Here is a 23,126-nt window from a genome sequence, read left to right on the forward strand (position 1 = left end):
GCAAGAGACAAGAGAACAACAAACAAAAATCACCTCCTCCACCTTCAGGGTTAGTAACTCCACCTACAATTCCCTCATTTCTACTTTCCCTTTTACATAAACAAGCAATGTTTAATTCATTGTTTTCTTCGTAGGCTTTTGAATTCTGAAATTATTTTAATTTATCTTTCTCTATTGCATATGAACATGTTTAAACAGTCATGAATTCTACTGAAACTGAAAAAAGCTTGTTATACATGAAAAATGGTGAGGACACTATGGAACAGCAGACAGCTGTCAGACACAAATCATTCCAAGAAAGCAGAAACTGCACAGTTGCAATTTCTAAAAAGCTGTTAACTATATGCGACACTAGCTAACAGACCAACCCCACATTTGTGACCTCAGAAAACAGGAACAGCAGGAGTAGAAGGGAAACAACACCACAACCCTCCGATACTGTCCCAGCCATAGGCACAAACCAGATCTTCTACCAGGAAAGCAACTCCCTAAGACCTCCATGACGGCCCCAAGGCGGCCTCATTAAGTAACAAAGTAACAAACGGTAAATGGCAGCCTGTGGTGTTGGTATGCTAAAACTTTACACGGCAAGGGGCTGTTCACAGAGAAGAAATCTGTTGCTGGTAACTAAAAGCTGCTCCCAGCTGAGGAAGTCCCCAGGTCCATGGAGAGTGGCTGGTAACATGGTCAGCAGGATAGATGCTTGCTTTCTTTCCTCTCTTCCCTATAGAGCTACTCAGGGCTTTTCTTCCTCCTGGGTTTCTCCCTTACACAAGTACCCCAAAATGGAGGAAGCGGGGGGGGGGGGGGGGGGGGGGGCACAAAGAAATAAATGTGTAGGAGGGGAGAACTGGCCAGAAGATTTGAAAATATACCCTGTTTCTAGCTGATGCTAGGATGAGGCTCACCTTTATTCACCGTGTAGGATGGGAGTCACAGCTGGAGGAACAGCTGTTTCATGCCAAGTTAAGCCTGCCAGGTACCGCGTTCCCACAGAGACAAACCAGTTCAACTGAATATTAAAGCACTTGCGTCAGATGTAAGCAATTTCATAATATGCTTATGGGTCCATACCACAGTGAGAGTGACAGGACAAAACCTGATAGAGGCATATGACCTCTATCTCTTTGTCCTATGGGCTCTGTAAATGGACCTACAAAATTTATCATTCTTGCAGTATAGCATGAAGGGAGGCTCTATATCCACACAAATAATGTTATTTATAGCTGGCTATAACTAAATTATAGTTAAATTCCACATGTGGTAATGTGGGATGGCAAGCTTCATTTTTACATGCTTACACTATTCCTTCCTAAGTCTCCGAGTCTATCCTGTATATTTAATTTTATATTTAATCCTGCATTTTCTATTTTATATAACTGGGCTGATGACCAGATCCACACATTTTATTCAATTTACGGGAATTTTGCTGTAAGATACTTGTATCTACATGTATGATAAGACAGACACAAAATTAACAAACTTGTGGGATCCACAAGGTACATTATGCTTTCTACTTGATAATAGGCAAACAATTCTAGGAAAATGCATGAGTAATAGCTGTCAAAATACAACTTGTTACAATGACTGAATATAGCCAGATGCCACACACTGATGCACACAAAGAACCAAAATTATTTGTTACTAACTTAAAGCTTAGTAATTTCAAATATTTTACCTATCAGAACAATACTTTAAATTTACATGACATTTCTTAGTCTCTACCCCAATGTAAAACAGGCAAACATCAGCTCTGGAATAAGAGGAAGATGACCTCTCACAAGTTTTTTAATAACGTCAAACTAAAACATAAGGACAGGTCCTGTGAAATCCCACTTTCTTATTTTTAAAACCTCCAAGTTGTACATTTTCCAGTGCCAAGCAGCCTCTGGACAAAAAAGCTTCATAAGCATCAATCAACACCAGAGTTCTTATCCAGTGGTCAAAGTAACCACGGAAACAACTTAATAGCTTTAAAAACCACACACAAAAAGCTTTGAGAATGGAAATCGAATCTCAGTTTAGTTGCACCTAGGGATGTAACTGAAAGGCATAATCTGATTAACAAACTACTTTTTTTTTCCCTCCCTTCAGACACAAAAAGATACAAGGATGGCTGACTAAAGTAATGATTTTGTAGAGCCTAATATCCTAAAAGAGAACTTGAACTGTAAGATTAAGCTAATCCTTCTATTGAATCGAGAGGATAACTAAAATTAAAACCTTTACAGTGGATATGTCAGTATTAAACATAATAAACCACATCTAATTCTTCATTCAATATACATTACTTAGAAACCAGAAGAATGCTGACTACTTTACCAAAATACATGTAAACTGGAGGTTGGTGCAGATATAGGAATTTGGATTATTTTAACATGAAGGAATAGGACCACAACCTTCCAAACAAAGGTTTAGCGAAAGCTAAACCGATGAAAATGCAGACTCCTTCAGTCTGAATATTGACAGCGATTGCAGAACAGACAGCGTTCTACAGACTTCTCTCAGTACGGATTTCTGGGATAGCCGATTGTCTCTTTTTCTCCTTAAGCTCTCTACTAAGGTGAAACAAAAGACTCTCAAACCACTTAAAAAAAATGTATCTGACATAAAACTGTGCTACAGCAGAGGAAATCTTAAATTCTGCAGTTCTGCTTAAGATACTTAAAGAAAAAAAAGAAAAAAAGTGTTAACTGTTAACACTACAAGACCCTATTGCTGAAAAAGGCTCCTTGCAAGCACCCTAGGGTGAAGTTTACTGACACTGCCTCCCAAACAAATGTGAACTTGACTTTAACAGCCCAGCTCTGACCAGATTACTCTGGCATGAACTTAAAAGCAAAGCAGCCATAAACAAACTTTACCATGTAACAGTTACAAACTTTGCACTTGTATAACACTGCTATACATACTGCTATAGCCACTGCTCATTCTCCTTGGGAAGAGAGAATGTTAATGGTCTATGGCTGTGTGTCGACCAAGGCCACTGTTAGCTTTTGCTGACAGTCCTCAGAGATCAATACACAGTGAAGACAAGAAAGAAATCAGTATTCTCCACAGAGGAGAACACAACCAGCGTTAAACCTGGTGGCTGGCTCAGTCTCCACTGCACGCCCATATCCTGTCTGCAAACTGCCCTGACACTTCTGTCACAATGGAGAATGACTCTATTTGTTAGGCTTTGTATATTTGTATGTTTGGAGTGCTGTTAAAACCTGCGAGAGTGGCAAAGCAGTGGAGAAGGTTGCCCAGGGAGGCTGTACAGTCTTCATCTTTGGAGACTCTCAAAAGCTGACTGGACGCAGTCCTGGGTCATCACAGTGCTACAGTTCTGTGATAACTTCTGCATACGCAGCTATCACAAACTCCCACAAAGCTCTGTGGAGAATCTCTACCATTAAATGCTGAAAAGGTGAGCTAAGAGGTATAATTCCTCCGCTATTTCAGAACAAACATTGTGGCGCGAGTTGAGACGGAATTAAATCACACTGACATGGGAAGTGTGCAAAAGACTAAACAGTAACTACTGCTCATTATTGTGTTAACAGCATTACACGAGGCTTCTGTTTTCTTCACACCAAGCACCCCACGGTACCTCTGCATAAACTGCTGAGTTGTGAAGAACAGCACAAGGAACAAACTGTACCCCTCTACAGGCAGATGCCTGTATCTGCAAACAGGAACAGAAGCAGAATAAAGGTAAGGCTTTACAGACAAGTTCAGAAGGAAATTATGAGAGGGGAAAAAGAAGTTAGTTATATGGCACAAGGAAAGTCATACAGCTGGGAAAGCACCTTCCAGGATGAGGCATCGCTACACCTAAATAGTAAGAAATGGTTGAAGGATTACAAGACGCAGTGGGTTTGATATTTTAAAAATGTTTTCTTCTACATTCCATCCTATTTTTCAACAGAATTTACAGGTAACTGCAGACAGAACTCTGTAGCATGGTTCGGTGACTGCGTATAAGGTATTTTATTTTAACTGCAAAACACCGACAATTGCTCTTTAAAGTATCTATGTCCTTCAAAAGTAAAATGCTTATGTGTTTTTGTACTTGTACGTACACAGCCAGTGCAACTTAGTGAGTCAGTCTAAAGAGGACAGAAGGACCCAAGCAACCCAGGCTTTCCAGTTCAGACAAGGTAACCACTCACACTACTACCAACACAGATCAAGAGTTAAAGAAAAATTCATGGTAAGTGAAGGAGTTCATCAGCTGGCTGCCTGGGATGAGAAAACAGGCTTCTGTCATGTGAAATACATGCATTAACAAAGATCCACATTTCATTCTTTTGCTCTTGAGACTCTGGAGAGATCAGAGAAAGGGAGAAGCTGGCATGGAATGGGAAGAAAACTCATTATAGCCTGAGTACCAGAAGCAGTGAAGCGTATTGACTGTGAAACAAACCAAGTAAAGATTAGAATAAAAGGTCCAAATGGACAATCTTTGCCAACTATGCTTATACTTGACATTATTTGCTCACTTTCTGGCATTTATTTCTGAACTCTCTATTACTTTTTCAGTACACAAAATACTAATGTTCTCTTGTAGTGCTTACTTACCAAAACCCAACCAATTTTTAAAGATAAATAGAGGTTATTAGAACCACTGAAGTAATTTCTTTTTATATGTTTCAAGGGCAGGATTTTCCCCCCTTTCCTCCCCTCCCCATTTGTATGTACATGGGATATATCACTGGAATTAGCTTCTGGGAAAAGACATTCACCACATTAAATACTCACTGCTCAGCAAAAAAAGGAGTTTAAATTCTTAAATAACTGTCAACAGCCACAGAAAGTGGGCAAAGCAACACAGGGTAATCAAAACCAGCTCCATGTTTTAAGCATGAAACAATGCTTCTTCTGTTGCAAGATATTTTTAGAGTAACAACAAAAAGTCAAACTGAAGCTTGAAAGTATTCCAGTACAAGTTCAATGTTCCAGCTAGATGATGTGTATTTTATGCACCAGAAAGTCCCTTTGCACTTAAAATTCAAAGCCCAGGATCATAGAGATTTTGGACAAAAAAGCCAACTGAATTTGCATATTTAGTTTTAAAATGCAAACTTATTTTATTCAATCATTTCAAGCCTTTCAGTCTCCCAGAAGCAAATCTGAGCATCTTGATGCTCTCAGCTTGGTTACAAGTATATTAGTCAGACAGAAATCCTTAATAAGACATAAAGCAAGAAAGGTGGGTTCAAATATGTATTTAACAAGTTCAGCTGAGAGGCAAACCTTTACTGCTACAGGGAAATAAGTCCAAAAACACTTAAGTAGCAGGTCTTAATAAAACATTGCATAGCAACTTCACTTTTATTTTAAAGTAGCAATTTAGTTGCCATTAGCCAAAAAAAAAAAAAAAAAAAAAGTATTTGTCAGTGAACTTGAGCACATTTATGTCAGGCTGGTAACAGGGGCTTATGCTAACAGGAAAAAAAGAAAACAAAGAATGGCAGAACATTCTACAAGTGATCCCAGCTCATGCCTTTGAGCCGTTTTATTTTTCAGAAAGAATATTAGCATAATCTCAGTTTCTTAATTGTATCTGACCATACGTAAAAAAAGGAAGACATTTCAAATTCACATTTCATCCAACTTGTATAGTATATAATGTTGATAAAGAGCAAGGCATACAAACAAAATAACTAAAAGTATGCCAATCTACAACAGAACATAATGCAAAAATAAAAGCATCCCTTCTATCCTAACGTTCAAAAACTTTGTACACTCATATTTAGGTTAAAGATACTTACACAAAGATATCAGAATACATGAAGACAGAAAGCCAAAGGAAACTAAGTCTCAAAAGAGTATTGTGAAAAAATTAAGTCTGATCTACAGGAGAATCAAACAAGATCCAATAAAGATCTATTAATACGGAATTTTATTGTAGCCCAAATTAAAAAAATCTGAATATGAAGTCAATCACTGAAAGTACGATGCATATGAATACATAAGCACTTCAACACCTTTTATTTCAGCATCCAGAAAGTAAAACCATTGATCTCATTTCTTCAGATTACCTACCTTTAAAGGACTACAGTATCACATTCTAAACATTATCTTTCTGTTGACATAATAATTTGTCCCTTGTTAACTGAGTACCACATGAACATCTAACAAGCCTTTAAGCTGGAAAACCTGAAAGTCCCAACTACTTACCACATTCATTTCTACTGAAATCAGTAAAGTTTCCATGCATACCATGTACTCTGTTTGATGTTAAATTTCTGATGGGATTTAGTGCAGGAAGAATACAGCAAACTAAGCACAATACTTCCATTATTTGTGTTCCTTCAGGCCCGATACTGGGTCAACAGAATGACAATGCTCATGCTACTAAAAAGCCATCTGAAATAATTAGGCATGTTCTGTAGGAATTTAATATACAGGATTTTCTTTTCTTTTTAAGTTGAAATACATTACACGTATTTTATACTGAACAGCCTTTTGCTTAGTAAGTAAAAAAAGGCAAGTTGCTGAGTTTAGGACAGTTAAAGAAAACAAACATAATTACAGACTGCAAAGGAGCTGGCAGCATATAAAACCAACAGGAAATACTAATACAAACCTATGTCTTCAGTATTTTAAAGCATTTAAGAACAAGTAGCTGAGTAGAGCTGCAACTAAAAGAATCACAATTAAAAGGTATTGTTTGTGTATATTGTCACTTCGTCACAGACAGAGACAACGCTTGCAGGTAGCCCTGCAGAACATGAGTTTCGACAACAGTCTTCTGGCTCTGATTTCTGGAATTGTGACACTAAGATATGAAGTTTCTGTGCTATACTAAAAGAAAAAAGGTCAGCTCCTTCCAAGAGAGGCCAGAGGCAGAGAACCTCCCAGTGGCTACAAAGGTGAATTTTAAAACCTCAAAGAAATAAACAGGAAAACATGACCCACTTTCAACTATGAAAACTCCACTGAAGAGAGCAGAAAGAAATTTCCAACATAGTTAGAAAGAAACACAGGGTAGAAATAAAGAGATGAGATTATCTTAAATCTAGAAAATTAAGTCCATTAAACAAAGACAAAAGCCAAAGAAGAAGAAAAGGTGTGCCCTAAGCAGAAATGACAAGGACTACTGAGAGTCATACTGGCAGGCTCCTGATCAAAAATACTAGTTCTGCCACTTTTTAATAGAAAGACACCTTTGAAAGAATCTCTAAAGGACTGGAGAACTCTCTCAGAGTTTAAAGAGATAATATTTGATGATAACAACCTGACAAAGAGAAGAAAATACCAAGTTTTTACTTTGTTTCTGAGACTGAATGAAAACCTGGAGAAACAAAGACAAATGGAGAGAATAACTGCTGTGCATTTCCAGCTCAGTGTACATGGGGTATTATAAAAACAGAGATTACTTTCCCGGACATAAAAATTAATGTTCCTGTCTGCCCTCTTCCTGCTTGGTTTTAAATGTTTACAAAATAGTTACTTTCAATTACTTTGATCTGACAGGTGCAGATTGTGGGGTTTCTCCCCTTGAGTTCTGTCCTTTACTAAGTATGTACACCACTTCAATGAAAGGAAGGGGGACAAGACAAAACAAAAATCAACCTACAGATATTTATTTCCATAGAATAGAAGTAACTATGTCTGAAGGGATGTAAAGACAGATTGCTTCATACTACAGAAAACCTGAAAAAAGTTGGATGTAAAAGTTAGATGCCTGGGTCAAAAATCTGCTTTCTCTCAAATTCTGTTCCTTTGGCACATCAGCTTCCCTAAGTACAGTATCAACTACCTTCTCTTCAAATCCATGTTTAGAAGTAAGTTTAGTAAGTTTTGTTTTGAAAAGTTGTTCTACACAGACACAACATACTGTCACCACTGCCCTTTTTTCATCTATGCTCATCCATGTTTGCAGTTACACACAAATTTTGCTTCATTCAGGTTTTACCTAATCCTACAACAGCCACCTACCTATCAACACATTTCAATAAAAGAAGAATTATTCATGAAAAAACTGCAGGATCTGAGCCCAACTACGTATTGCTAACATACTGCTACCGGAGCAGCCTATGGTGCCATTTTTCCATCCAAAAGTGAGATTCCCACATGACAGTCTTCCACCTGATTAGAGCACAAGTTGTTTATAAAAACCACCAGTCTTTAGCATAGCACTTCAGTCTCCACCAAAAGCATCAACACTAATTCTTGCAACCCTTTTTTTCCAAAATAACCCTGAATTTAAAAAATTATTAAAAACCGTAACTAACATACTCAGCAGCTAGATTTCAAAAACGATGCGTACACTTCAGCTCTTAAGCCCTTATATCCGGACAAATTAGGAAATTCCAACATCAAAATCCATACAAGCTATTTTTAAAAAAACAATCCTCATTTCTTTTTGTTCTTTAACCTTTTTAAAGACTTTAATACTACATTTGCACCTTCAATCCAGGAAAAATCCAGGAAAAAAAATGCCACTCCTATTTGCACTGGTTCCGCAAGGCTAACACATGTAAAACCAATAAGATACAGTTAATGCACAAACAGGAAGCTCTATTCAGCAAAACAGGAATCATCCCACTCAGATTTGAATTACACAGACTTCCAGGCATTCCTTTTATGCACAAGTAAACCCATGGGACAACAGGGCTTACTTCAGTTTAAGAACAAGCTATTGCAATTTAGCCTAAACCTCTTCCAATTCAACTTCAGTCACAGTGAAACAATCCCAGTGGTCTGGTCAGAGCTTTCAGGCGTTACTGTTCTTCAACACCTCAGCATCTCTCCTCTGTCTATCGGGATACAAAGTATGAGATTTACCAAAAACACCTTAGCAGAACTTTGCAAGCACATTCACACAGTCAATTCTGGAACAGCTGTGGCAGCTTAAAATACTACTACCTTCCAGCTGTTCAGCATTATTCCTAAACTGGGTACATAGTGAAAACACGTCACAGGAGTCTTCCTGATCGGGTTTAGTCTGGCACTGCTGAGCTGTGCTTGCTCATCTACTTCCTGCTACATTCTGAAGCTCTGAAACACCTGAAAACTTCTTCAAAACTTCATAAGCAAAAAAATCAAATCTATGTGTCCATGAAGCTGAGCAAAGCATCTAAACTTACTACTGCTTTACTCTCTTAAATGGTGGCTAGAAGGGTGGATGTTTCCACATTAACTGTCTCTCAAGTCAGCTTCCATCTTTAGCATGTATTTGCACTATCTTCGTAGTTCTTTAGAGAAGTAAATTTTAAGAGCAGCTGCTGTTAATAAAGACCTGAAGGGCCATGAAATGGGACAACTTTACAATTAAAAAAATTTCCATTTCTCATTGTTGAGTTTAAGGACCAAAGAGAGGAGCAAGCAAAAAGTTCTACAAAGCCTAATGGCTCCTTCCCTTGCTTTGCATCTTCTCTGAAAGCTGAGAAATGTCTTACAGCTGAAAGAGTTGGAAGGTCCTTTGGAACAAAAGTGAAAACTATTAAACTGCACACAACTTTATAGAAAGTCCTGGATGTAACACAGAATGGAATGCACACATTTCTTCTCAAACTTTTCACATCTTCAAATACAAAATAAGCCAAAATCTCTGCAATATACTGTATAAATTACTTCCTTTTAAAAAGCAACTACTGCACTCCTTCTTACTCTAGGTTTCACAAGCCAGGCAGCATTATTCCCAATACTTAGGTTTCCTTAACATTCAATTCATACATGAAACTCTAAACTTTGCTTAAAAAGCAAAGCAAACCAAAAAACTCCAACTAAAAATGAAACCAAAAAGAGTCCCACACTCTAACACTCCCCTTAGCGTTCAGAAATACAGCAGCACTGTGTTTCTAAAAACAAAGGGAGAAAATACTTTCTTTGGTCACATTAATCCAGACAGATGTGATGAGATCCTAAAATAAAAAAATATGTGCTTTCTGACCTAGAGGAAAAAGCCTTTTCAAGCTTCAGATTTTAATCAAAGCTTGGTTGAAGCTCTGTTCCAAACAGCCTGATTTTCCTTTTGAGCTTAAACCAATTTCCATCTAGTATTTTAAGGAAAAATGTACCAATGAAAGCCTCACCACAGGAATCTTCAGCCCACTATGTTTAAACAACTCCAGCTGGTAACTTCAAGTCAGCAGTACATACAAAATTAACAGGATGCCTTTCGTCTTGCTCTGTGATCACTTCTGTGCATCTTTGATCTAGTGTCAATGTTTTTTTTTTTCAGGATAGCTCTCATCATTCAGTCACTCAGAAAGAAACCCTGGTTGAGTGTAAACTTCAGAAGACCACAAGAATTTCCTGAAGAGCACATTACCTGCCAGATGAACACAACTGCTTTTTGCAAAAGAACACTTAAAATGCCCTCCCCTTGTAGGACTCAGAATAACTCAGTATAGTTTTAGAAGCTGCAATGAAAGCTACCTATATGACTTGCTTGTCAAATAAAATATGACTGCATCGTTTTAAAGGTCCTGAAAAATAGGAATGGGTTAGTCTATATTCTACACTTAAAATATTAAAGGAATATCTGGTTTTACCTTTTTTTTCTGGGAATAAAAAATTCATATTGCCAAAGAGCATAAAGTCACTCTTACAGATAATTTAGGATCTAACTCATCAGAAAATCAGATTAGCCTACATTAATAGTCTGAAGTTAAAAATTTAACTGTGAAGAAGAGCTAACAGTCCCTCAGGTCCATTAGCTTTCTAGATACTGCAGCAAAGAATTCAGCATGGCCTGCACAGAGCCTGCAGTTTCAATGCTCAACTGCCTTCACCTGCACTTCTGTAACTATTGTTCCTTCTCAAAGGACATTGCTGCTCCTTTGCTGCCCTCAAAAATGGCAATTAAAGAGTTCTTAGTTACCCTTGTTCCTGAAAGGCAATACAGGTAAGTAGCGATTTTCTAAATTTATGATTAATAGTAATCTTTAAAGTAAAATTTGTTGACAATTTAACCCTCAAAAATCTCTGTAGTTAAATCAAAGACTAGAACATGACAGAAGTTTGATAACCAACTTAAAACATTTTCACTAAATTTATTGTCAATAATTTTTGGTCTAAATTTACGAATAATAAAAATTCTATCTCACATAATACATATGGGCTTTTTTCTACAATATAATTGAATAAGTAGTTTAAAATATATTTCCACAGCTCAGGGTTCTGAACCTCTGGCCTTGAGCCATGTTTAAGCTGGCAGGACAATACACACATCCTGCCCTCAGTATTTCTTTGGTAAAAACCAAGAGCAACCTGCTCCCATCTGCCCTTCCAGGCAGCGATTTGGGAAGGACTGCACTGGGTACACCTTCCAGGAGGCTTCAGACCTGCTCCTCATGCTTTGCATGTGAGCAGTGCAGGCAAAACAGAGCGGAGGGCCAAGGGCCGACAGACCTCCCTGCCGCTGGCATCAGCACAGGAGTCACCCACAGCCCTCGACATACGGCATCATTGCTGGGACAGAACATATTTAATTGCTGGATTTATAACGCACAACTCATCTACATCATAAAATATGTCATTAATATTCATACCTGAGTCTTTCTTGTTCCCTTTTCCACCCTCTCGGCTCTTTTTTAAAACTGCCTTTAACATTTTAAATGTCGCTCCTAAAGGATAACAAAAAGAAACAAAAATAAATGTAACATTAATAACATCCATTCACACAAAACCAAACAAAGTAAAGATAGGATCAATGCAAACAAAACAGTGAGGCAATCAGAAGAAACTTTCTGGTGGTTACGTTTATTTTTTACAACGTCGCTTGATTAAGCAAAGTCCTGATGCAGAAGAAATGTTTTAATACTTGAACTAAGCAATTAGAGTTCACTGTCTTCTTATACAGAAAAATAATACAGCATTCTCCACATTCCACATATAATTAAGGTTATAAGGCTAAACATGCATAAGTTACTGTACGACACTGGTGAAAATAGAACAGAATAAATGGCTAACTCCTGATGGGAGTTCATCAGCATCACCGGGGGAGCAAGCGGCATGTTGGAAACCTGCTACCAGCTGGAGACTCCAAACTGCAGGAGTGTGAAACAGATGGGTGACATGGAACATGGTATCAGCACACAACTGTTCCTTACCTGTATGCAACACACTGCTGACCAACACAGAAACAGCTGAACAAATGCCCTAAATCACTGCCCTGCTCTGTACATGCTCCTGTGCCCATCTATCCATGCCTGTGAGCACACGCATTTCTGCCTTCCACATCTCAAATTTAACGATCAACTTAAAGTGAGCAGCAGTTGCAAATTTCAGAGGATTATTAATTTTAAGAAAAATATATCCAGGATGTAAACCTGGAAGACAGTTAAGCTGTTTCAGGTAATTATCTTCAGTCACAAAGCAAGGAAAGTGGAATGAAAGGATTTATGAAGACCACTTCTTTCTCAAAAAGCTTTCTGGTGCTTTTATAAATTCCAATTTCATTTGTTTTCTCTAACAAAAAAACCAAAAAAAAAAATCCAAAGATATGTTATTTTAGAAAACCTGCAGTACAGGAAATGCAACAGGAAGGGGGGAAAAAAAAAAAGTAATCTGACTGTGGTGTTTTACATAATGGATTGCCATAAAACCCACATGGAATCAACAGGAAAAGCAAAAGTCTTCCATCCAAAACATATGGGTTCTTCAGAAAGTTCACTTCTTTTTATGAAATAATGCAGAAAGAAAAATCAGTACAACATGGTTTTTAAGCTTCTGTGAATAACCTGAAGCACATACAACACATACTCATTAGAAAGCTGGAAGGTTTCTCAAGCCCGTATTATATTTAATACCCAGATCCTCGGGTCAGTTCCATGCACACGGGTGGCTGTTTTTCATGTGGCAGAGCAACACCTCAAGCAAGGTGTAATGACGAGTTACACTCGTTAGGATCACACATCACATCATTAGTAACATGGTTTAGTGGTGGACTTGGCAGTCCTGGGGTACAGGGGTTGGACTTGGTGATCTTAAAGGTCTTTTCAATCTAGCTGACTCTATGATTCTGTGATCACAGGGCAAGCTGGCAGCAAACACACTACCTTCTGTGCTCTGTGTCTTGGGCAAAGTATCTGCTAAGGATTACACACAGAAAGCAAAAACAAGATTTAACTGCAGCTCTGGTCACTTCCTTTGAAATGCCATATACTTCATGTTCCCCAACAGCCAGTTACTGGGGGATAAGACAGTTAAGTACTGTATCTCCACTCTCACTCAGCACATGTGCTTCCCAATCACTTCCCCTTTCCCAGGACTTAATGCTTTCTAGTTTTGCAAAGGCAAAAAGAAGCACTTCTCCGTCATACAACAGCTCTTACGAAAAGCAGTAACAAGGAAAAACAAGTCATGGCTTCAGGTACACTGTTACGAAAAAGAACGACTTTTCTGAGGGACTCAGACATGGTCAGCTGGAAACAGCCCATCTGATGATATAATAAACCACTTCAATAAGTTGTATGAAGACCAGCACTGCCTTTAGAACAAAGAAAGTCACTATTCCACTCTATGTGGTACTAAGGAGGCCTCTGGAGGAGCCTGCGTCCCACTCTGGGCACCAGAATTCAGGTCTGGAGCAGGTGGAGGGAACAGAGAAGATAATGCCAAAGATCATTAGTCTAGACACTGCAATTGTATTTTTAAGAGCAGAAGACTTGAGAAGAGACCTAACCTCATTAGCCTGTTATATATTTTAAGACTGTTACACAGAAGGGAACAATCTATCCTATATATCAACTCTTGACAGGCCAAGTAATACAGGAGTTAGGAAATAAGAAATTTAAAGGCTGGATCACACAATCCAAATTTGTGCTTCTTTTGTGCATAAACTGTGCTAGAAGCTTCCATTCCATAAGCACATCCTGTTCACTCCCCTGGTATGAAGGATGGCCACAAGCAGACTAAGACCTTGCTTGCCTGGGAATGTCCTTGCACACTGCCTCGGCCCAGGAATGCTACACTCTGTTCCTGGCCCCACTGCAAGGCCAGCATCACAGACAGAGGCAAAGGACCATTCAAACACCTTAAACATATTTTTTCTAAAATCTGAATGGTTCACTTCCCAAGTTTATTAAGTATTCTTTTAGAATAGCTTCCTCCTTGTGTATATCATGTGGGTAGCAGTGGCTGTAAAAACAGGCACATCCAGTGTGCACTGCATGTACTTCAGCTGTACAAGGTATTATTACAAGTGCTGCAGTGAATGTTATTTGCTCAAAGAACAGGCTTCTTGGATGCTTCCCGAATCACACAACTGTGTAAAGTACTGCTAAGTACAGCACTGCTACAGGACAGCTGTAATAGGCATTTCCTATCTATCAGCCAAACACAGCACCAGCATTCTCTTTCCTACCTTCCTGATCACCATTTTTAAAAGGGACTCTCTAATTTTAGTACAAAACTCTTAAAAGAAAAACGAAAAAACCCACAAAGGGTTTAGGACAAGAGGTAACAGCCTCAAGCTGCACCAGGGGAGGTTTAGACTGGATATTGGGAAAAATTTCTTCACAGAGAGGGTAATCAGGCATTGGAACAGGCTGCCCAGGGAAGAGGTGGAATCACCATCCCTAGAAGTGTTCAAAAACCATGCAGATGAGGCCCTCAGTGACATGGTTTAGGGGTGGTCTTGACAGTCCTGGGGTAAAGGCTGGGTGTTTTCCAACCTAGTTGATTCTATGAAAAACCACGAACAAACAAACAAAAAAAACCCCACAAAAAACAAACCACCAAACAGAACCACCCCACAACACCTGAAAACAACTGCTCTGATTCATTTCAAATCCTTCCAGCCACTTCACACTCTTAAGATATTGGTCCTTGCATGAGTTTGGAACAATCACAGGCTTTGTGCTTCAAATTTAGACACTGGTCATTTGTCCAGAAACCTAGATATATAAATTTCACCTTAATATTACAACTTGAAGGTATTATGTTCTTTGGAACCCATCTTTATATGTAATTGGACAACTCCTTAAAATGAAAATTTTCTCAGCTCATTTCAGTACATTGCAATTGAGGTAATTGTACTCAAGGGTATTGTAGCTTTTAATGTTACTAGTAAGCATTCATGGGTTGTTAGAGCATTTAGTGAAGAAAATGGTGTTCAATTATATAATTCAAGGCTGAAATATAAAGTGTATGTAGAAGAATGAGAAGTCTAATTAGAGCTGGAGAGACATTCTTAATTTGGTATTTCCCAACTTCTGCCTGGCTTTGAAATGTTAATGTTTCCTCTAAAATTATTCAGTGTTGTATATTGTTGGTATGCTGTATGGTAAATTTTACTTACAAACATTTTAAAATCTTCTAAGTCTTGCTGAACAGTAGTGACTTTATTAAAATTCAATTGGTATCACCACACATACAAGGAAGAAATAGTCTACCTGAAGTCTTGCTGAGGTTCACAGAGCATGTCTCATCTAGCTCTGCCCTACAGAGACCACTGCATGTTTGGTTTTTTTTTTTCCTCTTTCTTTCCGAAAGTGATACAGCTTAATGGTGTAATGCAACCAGAACCAAACAGTTTGGTTTCACAGAGCTGATTGTGACAGGGCGAGCCTACTGCAAGTGAAGACAATAACACTGCTGCAAGAGAACTGGACCTTTCTTAAGAAAAATATGGTAATCATAAACCACATTTACAGGATCTTGAACAGGTGCAGTGCTAAAGAAACCCTCCTTAGCAGGTCAAAGAGAAATGTGAGCTTAAAAATACTCAGAGGAAAAAATAACGGGTGCAAAGAGTAATCCAATGAACAAACAGGCAATGGGCACAAACTGAAACACAGGAGGTTCCCTCTGAACATCAGGAATATCTTCTTACTGTAAGGATGACTAAGCACTGGCATAGGTTGCCCAGGCAGGTTGTGGGGCCTCCTGTCCTCCTCGGAAGTATTCAAGGGCCATCTGGATGTGGTCCTGGACAAGCGGCTTTAGGTAACCCTTCTTTAGCAGGGAAGTTGTACAAGGAGATTTCCCACAGTTCCAACTTCAGCCCTTCTGTGATTAATGATGATGTTGAGTGGGATTAGAGTCAATATTGACCCACAGGGTACACCACTAGTTACTGGCCTCTAATTAGCCTTTGTAGCCCTGACCGCGTGTTGCATGCATTTCACACTGTACCATTTACAGTGCACTATTCCTGCTGAGCCTATACACCCTCTAGGCCGTTATACTGCATGTACTGCTTTTAAAGGATAACCCCCACTCACACTGCAAAGAGAAGTGCCTTGAAATGTATCTAACATACTGAGAGAGGGTGATGGGAATAGCAGGAAATACAACTGTAACTCTCTTAGGTTGGTTCAAACATGTTCCCTTTGTCCAACAAAACTCACCTCAGATCAAACTCCTAGCAGAGGCAGCATATAACCAGCTCAGGGGCTACAGAGGGGACACTTTCTGCCTCTGAGGAGAACGGCATGGACTAGAATAAAAACATTACAGAAGCTAGCTGTACCGTAGTAAAAAGTGCATTCTACCTCCCTCACTCTTATTTTAAATGGCATATGCCTCCCAGTACTACAAGATCAAAAAAATTCTAATTATTAGATTCCAAAAGGAAGGAAAAATAACTCTAAGCATCTTTTCTAAATACACAGTTAAACACCCTCTTCCAGATTACCTCCTAAGATAAGACATCAAAGAAAATAAAAGCCCAAATCTATTTATTGCACTCTGCTTTTTAAATAAAAATATTTTTCTTTTCCATATTTTAACCATGTGCCATGTCAGAAAGTCTGTATTATGCAATGGTAGATCTGGAGCTGTTAATGAATTTCAGAATCTGAGTACAATATTCTACACAGCTAGATCAGAGTGGCAATTAAAAAAAAACAACAAAAACACACCTATACACACACATTATATTTAACTTTCTTCTTATTTTGCAAACATGACAAGTACAAATTTTCTATTAGGCAGAACAGAGAGGCTTGATATAGAACTGAAATTTTACAGTATATGTCATTCCTATTCTTAGGATACTGGTTAGGGGTAATAAGAGATCAAATAAAAGGAATCAAGGACAATTCCATCCTAGATTTTCTCTTTCTGGAATTGAGGCCAACTTCCCTGCTGTGCATACAGTTGGTTCTCCAAGGATCTGTTCCACTACAGAACAGAAACGGTACGTGAGACAGTTGCTTATTCAGACACATACTGTGTCAATACAAAAGTTGGCCATTATCTGGAAGCAAAGTACATTTCCTGCCTTCTCCCCTATAAAATGATGCAAAAATGAAAGATAACCACATCCATAGAAATTCACCTTTTGGTATGTCAGTTACACTCACGGAGAGACCGAAGCACTACGGGCTCTGAGCAGGCAGAAAAGCACAACAAAATAAACCGTCCTTAGGCCAATACCTTGGGGTTTTTTAAAACATCATTCACATTCCACAAAGGTGTGTACTTGAACCATTTAGGAAATGAATCAAATACTACAGCTTCAAAATCCTGATTACAAATAAGCTATGTAGTTTTTTAAATAACAAAACCAAATCAAACCAAAAAAACTCAACACCAAACTTAGTTACACAAACTGTGAAGCTTTAGGACAGGTACCCAAAAGCATTTCAGCTTCAGGTAAAAAATTTCTTCATACCGATCTTTCACACTTTAAGAAGACTGACTGAACTAAACAGCAATACTGCATATTTATACTTCCTCGTCCCTTGAAACAGATGTGGGATATTCAATCTTGTTTTGTTTTAAAGATATTTGTATTAGCAGGGTATTTTCCAGTAATGCTGGCATTTTGTCTTTTCTGAGCACACTGTATTACCGCTTTCCCCACAACTAAGTTTGAAGAAAATAATTCACTAAGATTTCAGAAATTTTCAGCTATTGTAATTGTTTTGCTTTGGTAAACAATTCAGTTTTAGGTTTTCTTGGTTCCAGTTTTTAAATTCTGCCCCTGAAACCACTTGTTTGTTGTTCGGTTAGGTTTTTTCTTTCCTTCAAGATTTCAAGGCATTTTAAAAACTTTAACTGTCATTTCCATTTTTCAAACAGGTATGAGATGTGGACTTGTTAATCAATGGTCAATATTAAGAATGTTGCATAAGAAGGAAAATAACGCGCTTTTGCTTATGCAATCGAAGATCATGGCAGCTGCTTACAAAACCAGATCCCCCACCCTAGCTCATGCTGAATACATTTTAAAATGGGTGCTGCCCTCCCACCAGTTCAACTGTTTGTCTTCAGATACACAAGACATTTCATACAACTGCCTCATACTCAGAGCAGGAGGGGAAGGGGCAGAAAGTCCTTCAATTTAAGACTTCATTATGATCAGCTTTTTTATAAGTGAGGGACTCCAGAACAGGACCAGGTTTATAAAATACAAATAGTTATGTAAATTGTTGGGAGCACAGACATACACAGAAGTTTACTTCATTCCTGATCTTTTACAAATTAAGTATTTCACTACCTACAAAATCCTCTCTGAAAAGCAGAAAGACAGAAGAAAACATATCTCCACGTTTTCACTCTGCCTGTGAATCTCCCCTAAAACTCAGCAACTTCCTTGCAAGAGAATATTTTCCATGTATGGCTACTACCAACAGATACTAACATCAGTAACAAGATGATTCACAGCTTTTGTTCCCATTCTTTACTTTTGTTCCACCTTCCCTAAAGGTTTGCAGCATGCATGTTTTAGACACATTAATTGTCAAAGTGGGTTATTTTCAAAGATCTAGCCACAAGAGTCAATCGCTTCTGGAGAGGGCAAATAAACTAATCCTTCCAGTGGGCTGTATTTAGCCAGATTTAAACAAATTCACTGAAGTTAACTTGCTATTATTGAAATTGTTTTACAATTATGGTCTTTACCCTTTTCTTATGCAGGGAGATCAATGCAGATACAGAACTGACAAGCTATACCGCATTTGTTTCATTTGTTCCTTACTCAATAACCTAATTATTATTAATCTTACCTATGAGATATTCCCCCCACTCTTATCTGACACTCCTGAAAGCTATGTATCAACTTAACAGGAGACTGCAAAAGAACACCAAGGTTTCCAATCTGCTGTTCACTTCTAAATAGTGGATTCTGCCCTGAAGCACTATTAAAATACAATGAAAGAGGTGAAAGATGAGGAAGCGTGAGAAAGATCTCATTACCATGTTAGCTATTAGAATGTGCATTTGCAGTTGCTTTTTTCCCACCAGTCTGGTTCTAGATTTGACTTCCCAGATGACACAGAAGTACCTATTCTATCCTGCAACCACACAGTCTTCTGCTATGCTACTCTTTGACCCTACTACTGATTATTTTGGCCAGTGTCTCCAAGGACTGACAATGCAGCGGAAAAGATGGTCAGTCTCTTCACTTGACTGCTGTCCGAACATTCTCGGTCACATGCCAGATACTGGAGAAATGACTGTTTATCAGTTTTAAAGATTACTGTTCTTCAGCTACTTGTTGCTACCCTGAAGCACTGAAGAAATTGATCTCACACTGAAGCGGATGAAGAGCACCCTCAAGCCAGAAATATTAACTTCAAAGGTCATAAGCACCTGTTTGAACTAACCTGAATGATTCAGCAATGATATGGATGAAGAATCATCAGCTGAGTCATTTGCCTGTCTATGCTGGGGAAAAACAGCAGCAGCTGTCAACAGAGGAGTCATAAAATCTTAAAGACTCGCAGCTGTTTCTCATAGGAAAAATATCTGACTACAGATGAGGTGTACACAAATTTGTCCCTTTCTCCTTCCATTCAGCCAAGCCCCTCCAGAGAAACGTCGAGACCATACCTCCATAGCTTCCTACCATTTTTTACAGAATTTCCCCTTTCTTCAATTATGAGTTTAAAAAAAACAAAAAAAAAACCCACAAACCCAGAAAAAAACAGAACAAAACCCCAAACCAGCCAAACAAAAGCCAGGAAAAAACCCTGCTTCTCAGCCCTACTGAATTATTTATCCTTGTTATTTAGGCTTCTTTCTGAACCTCACCCTTCTAGCTCTTGTCATTTACAAGATACTGCCAAATTCTTCAAAGGATCAAAAGATCCACTGTGCTCTCCCAGCCACATCTCATTTAGCCTGAACTCCACCCTCACCAGGACTGTTTTCTCCCTTCAGATTTATCTTCACCTATTGCAGAAGTAAATTACCTTCTATCATTCCATTGCCTTTTATTCCTAAATCCAATGAATTATCTCTCCTCCAACTTTGCAAGAAAGGGATCAGTGTGCACAGACTGTGCTGCAAAACAAGTTTTTGCTTCAGGGGCCAGAAGGAGGTCAGTGGGTGTGGTGAGAGCAGAATGATGACAGGTGGGAAGAGGAAGACTGTTCATCTTCAGCAACGATCCTCACCTCCATAAAAAGGTTACAAAACAAAAAATTAAAAAAGTTGCCCCTCTTTAAGTGGCAGGTCACTAGTTTGAGGGGCGTTCTGGAATGAAATAAGATCACCAGGGTTTAAAAGAAGTCCTGAGGAAACACCGTCATGACCATGCATCCCAGCCAGCAATCCCCAGGAACCAGTGGACATCGCAGATATAGTTTGCACTGAGGCAGGAGCAAGCAAAGGAAAATGAAATATAACCACAGAAATACTTTTTCTTTGTCTTTGTCATACGGGCCACTTTTATCCCATCTCTCTCCATCTTCCCATGTTCAACAAAGGAAAAGCAACAAACCCTCTACTTCAAAATTGATTATTAAAGGGTCAAAACACTAGGCAAGAAAACTCACCACTTTCCAGCTGGCAGAAGTGACACCCTGCACACACCATGTCAGCAGAAAATCAAGAGCCTATAACTGGATGAAAACTAGGTCAGGAGCTGCTATTTCAGCTTTCCTAGCACACAGAAAATGAAAGGAAGACAAAAAATTCACACTAACCAAAATCCTAACCCAACTCATAGTAATCACACCTACTTTTACCCAATAGTTGTATGCTATAGGTATGACAGCACCGTCCTCTCCAGAAAGCACAGAAGATGAAGCATACAGAAATAAAATGCATCTCCTGTTTCTAATCTGTCCTAGATACAATCCTAATTTCCAGGTGAATGTCAGCAAACTGCTTGTAAAACATGATTCACTCCAAGCAGTCAGAAGTAAATGTAATGCGGAATGCATCCATCTCATTTTACACAGGCTGCAGTTCATACAACTCAGCAGGCAAAACCATTTTCCTTCAGCCCACCACTCTACATCAGTCTAAAGCTGCTTCCTCTGTCCTGCTGCAGTTCTAGACATTGTTTCATGACCCAGAAAACTAAAGACAAGACGATCTAGCAAAGTGAAAATGGGGACAGACAGCACATTGGTATCTGCAATAACTGACTCAACATTTTAACAGACTTTGGTCTCTGGACTAGATAGGTATTACGCTGTTTCCAGTATAGCCATTAGAACAGTTGTAGGTTCCCCCATCTCTTTAAAAAAGGCTCGACAGGCAGCCTGTATGGGTTAGTCTTTGCAACCTGTATTTAAGCAAGCTTTTTCTGCTCCTGTGAAACCACATGTACTATTAAGGAATCACTATGGTCAGAAAGTTAAGTGAGGGAAGAAGCAGAAGAAATCAATTTAGATATAACAAACATTTTTAGTGTTAAAAGTCAAGCAATACTAGAATACCTACTTTGCAAAAAAAATTGTTTTTACAGGATAGCCTACAAACTTCATATAATAGTACCAAACTGATAGGCCACACATCAAATCTGTAATAATTTTGGGTAGAATTTTCAAAGGGCTATGTAACACCTACTTCTGGTCAGGGATCCTCTCTTCTTTATGCTGCAGCAAAGGGAAGAATACAATTTCTCCTACAGCATCAGGAGTGATGTCTTCACCACAGGAAAATTCTGAGCCCAATGACGGTTCATTTCATGTCTGCATGGCAACACAATCCTACCAGCTGATTCAGAAACACTACCTGGCATATTGGATTTGTTACACCCCAAACCTCACAAACTGTGTCCTCCAGCTGTGCATGCAATTTTTATACTCTCCCCCACAGGAGAAAACCACTAGATTTCATTTAGCAGACAGCAAAATGACATCATGACAGTTCAATTATTATCAACTTTGATACAGGACTTTTTTTTAAGATGGTCAGTGTTTCCTCATCAGACAGCATATGCAGAATTTGCCTACTATTATATTCCAGGACAGAACTGGCTTAACCAAAACTCAGTTTTCTTTAAGTCATATCATCAGACTCCCCTCAAAGGATGGACAAGTTCTCCTGTCGCACAGTAGGCAAGGCGGTAAGTGCTGCATTTCTCTCATATATCACTACTGGGAAGATTATACAGTCCACATAGCGAGGCTGAATACAAATGACTTAACTTTCCTAGACTTATTAATGTCACTAAAATCCACAAGCTTAGCAAATGAACTACTGCAGCTGAGATAGGCAAACCACCATCTGCTTGTTTGTTGTGGCTTTTAGGCTATTGCTGACATAAATAAATTACTATTTATTTCAACCACCTTAAAGCTTTAAGGGAAGGAAGTTATCCCATGTAAAGGGATTTAATATCATAAAATAATTTATTGGAGAAATTATCAGGCTAAACCAATAGCACTTTCAACTTGCTTAATGCTTTCAACTTACCAAAAACTGCAGATGAGAAATCATACATATATATATATGTATAAAAATCCTACATAAACCTATCCAGGTGCTTGTATGTAGTCTTATTTTCAGATTTAAGATGTATACTTGTAAGTCAGATCTTGGAAAGCTGCCACTTTTATTCCTTTTCAAATCAAAGAACACCAACTGAGATCTTCTCAGCCTCAATATTAAAAAAACCCAAAAAATTTAGGCCTGACCAAAGTAATGTCTTGAGAATTTCAGCAGAGTACACTGATAAGCTGAGGCAGCTCTCAAAACAGTACTCTAGGCAATAACCAAAAAAAAATGTATCTTCAAAGTGATCTAACACTACAGGTCTCTTCTGGACCTACTAAACTAGCATGTGGTCCAACAAACACATTGATTTGTTTCTTTTGTCTACAAAGCTACACATTACAAACCAATGAGCCAAAACAAGAACAAAAGAAAAAAAACATGAGGCAGCTCCACGTTTAAGGAAACTTTGCTCTACCTCAAAATGAGATGATTCTACCACCAGACTGTATATAGACACACAGCATGACAAGTCTTCAGGCACACTTTTAAAAAGGGGATGT

At 38.5% G+C, this 23,126-nt stretch overlaps 1 protein-coding gene across 10 annotated transcripts in view; it reads right to left on the minus strand.

The window, feature by feature from the left end:
- TANC1 (tetratricopeptide repeat, ankyrin repeat and coiled-coil containing 1) overlaps positions 1-23,126 on the minus strand; it is an 85,934-nt gene that overhangs the window by 52,155 nt on the left and 10,653 nt on the right. For 4 of the 10 annotated variants that reach the window (XM_030487620.1, XM_030487616.1, XM_030487615.1 and 1 more), the window contains exon 2: positions 11,493-11,567. In XM_030487620.1, the coding sequence (XP_030343480.1) occupies positions 11,493-11,553 (61 nt within the window). In that variant the 5' untranslated portion in view covers positions 11,554-11,567. Of the gene's footprint in view, positions 1-11,492; positions 11,568-15,778; positions 16,572-20,672; positions 20,755-23,126 lie in introns of those variants that run through there. The other 6 variants (XM_030487611.1, XM_030487617.1, XM_030487618.1 and 3 more) reach the window with 3 other exon arrangements.

This window comes from Strigops habroptila, chromosome 5 (genome assembly GCF_004027225.2).
Source record: "Strigops habroptila isolate Jane chromosome 5, bStrHab1.2.pri, whole genome shotgun sequence".
NCBI lineage: Eukaryota > Metazoa > Chordata > Aves > Psittaciformes > Psittacidae > Strigops > Strigops habroptila.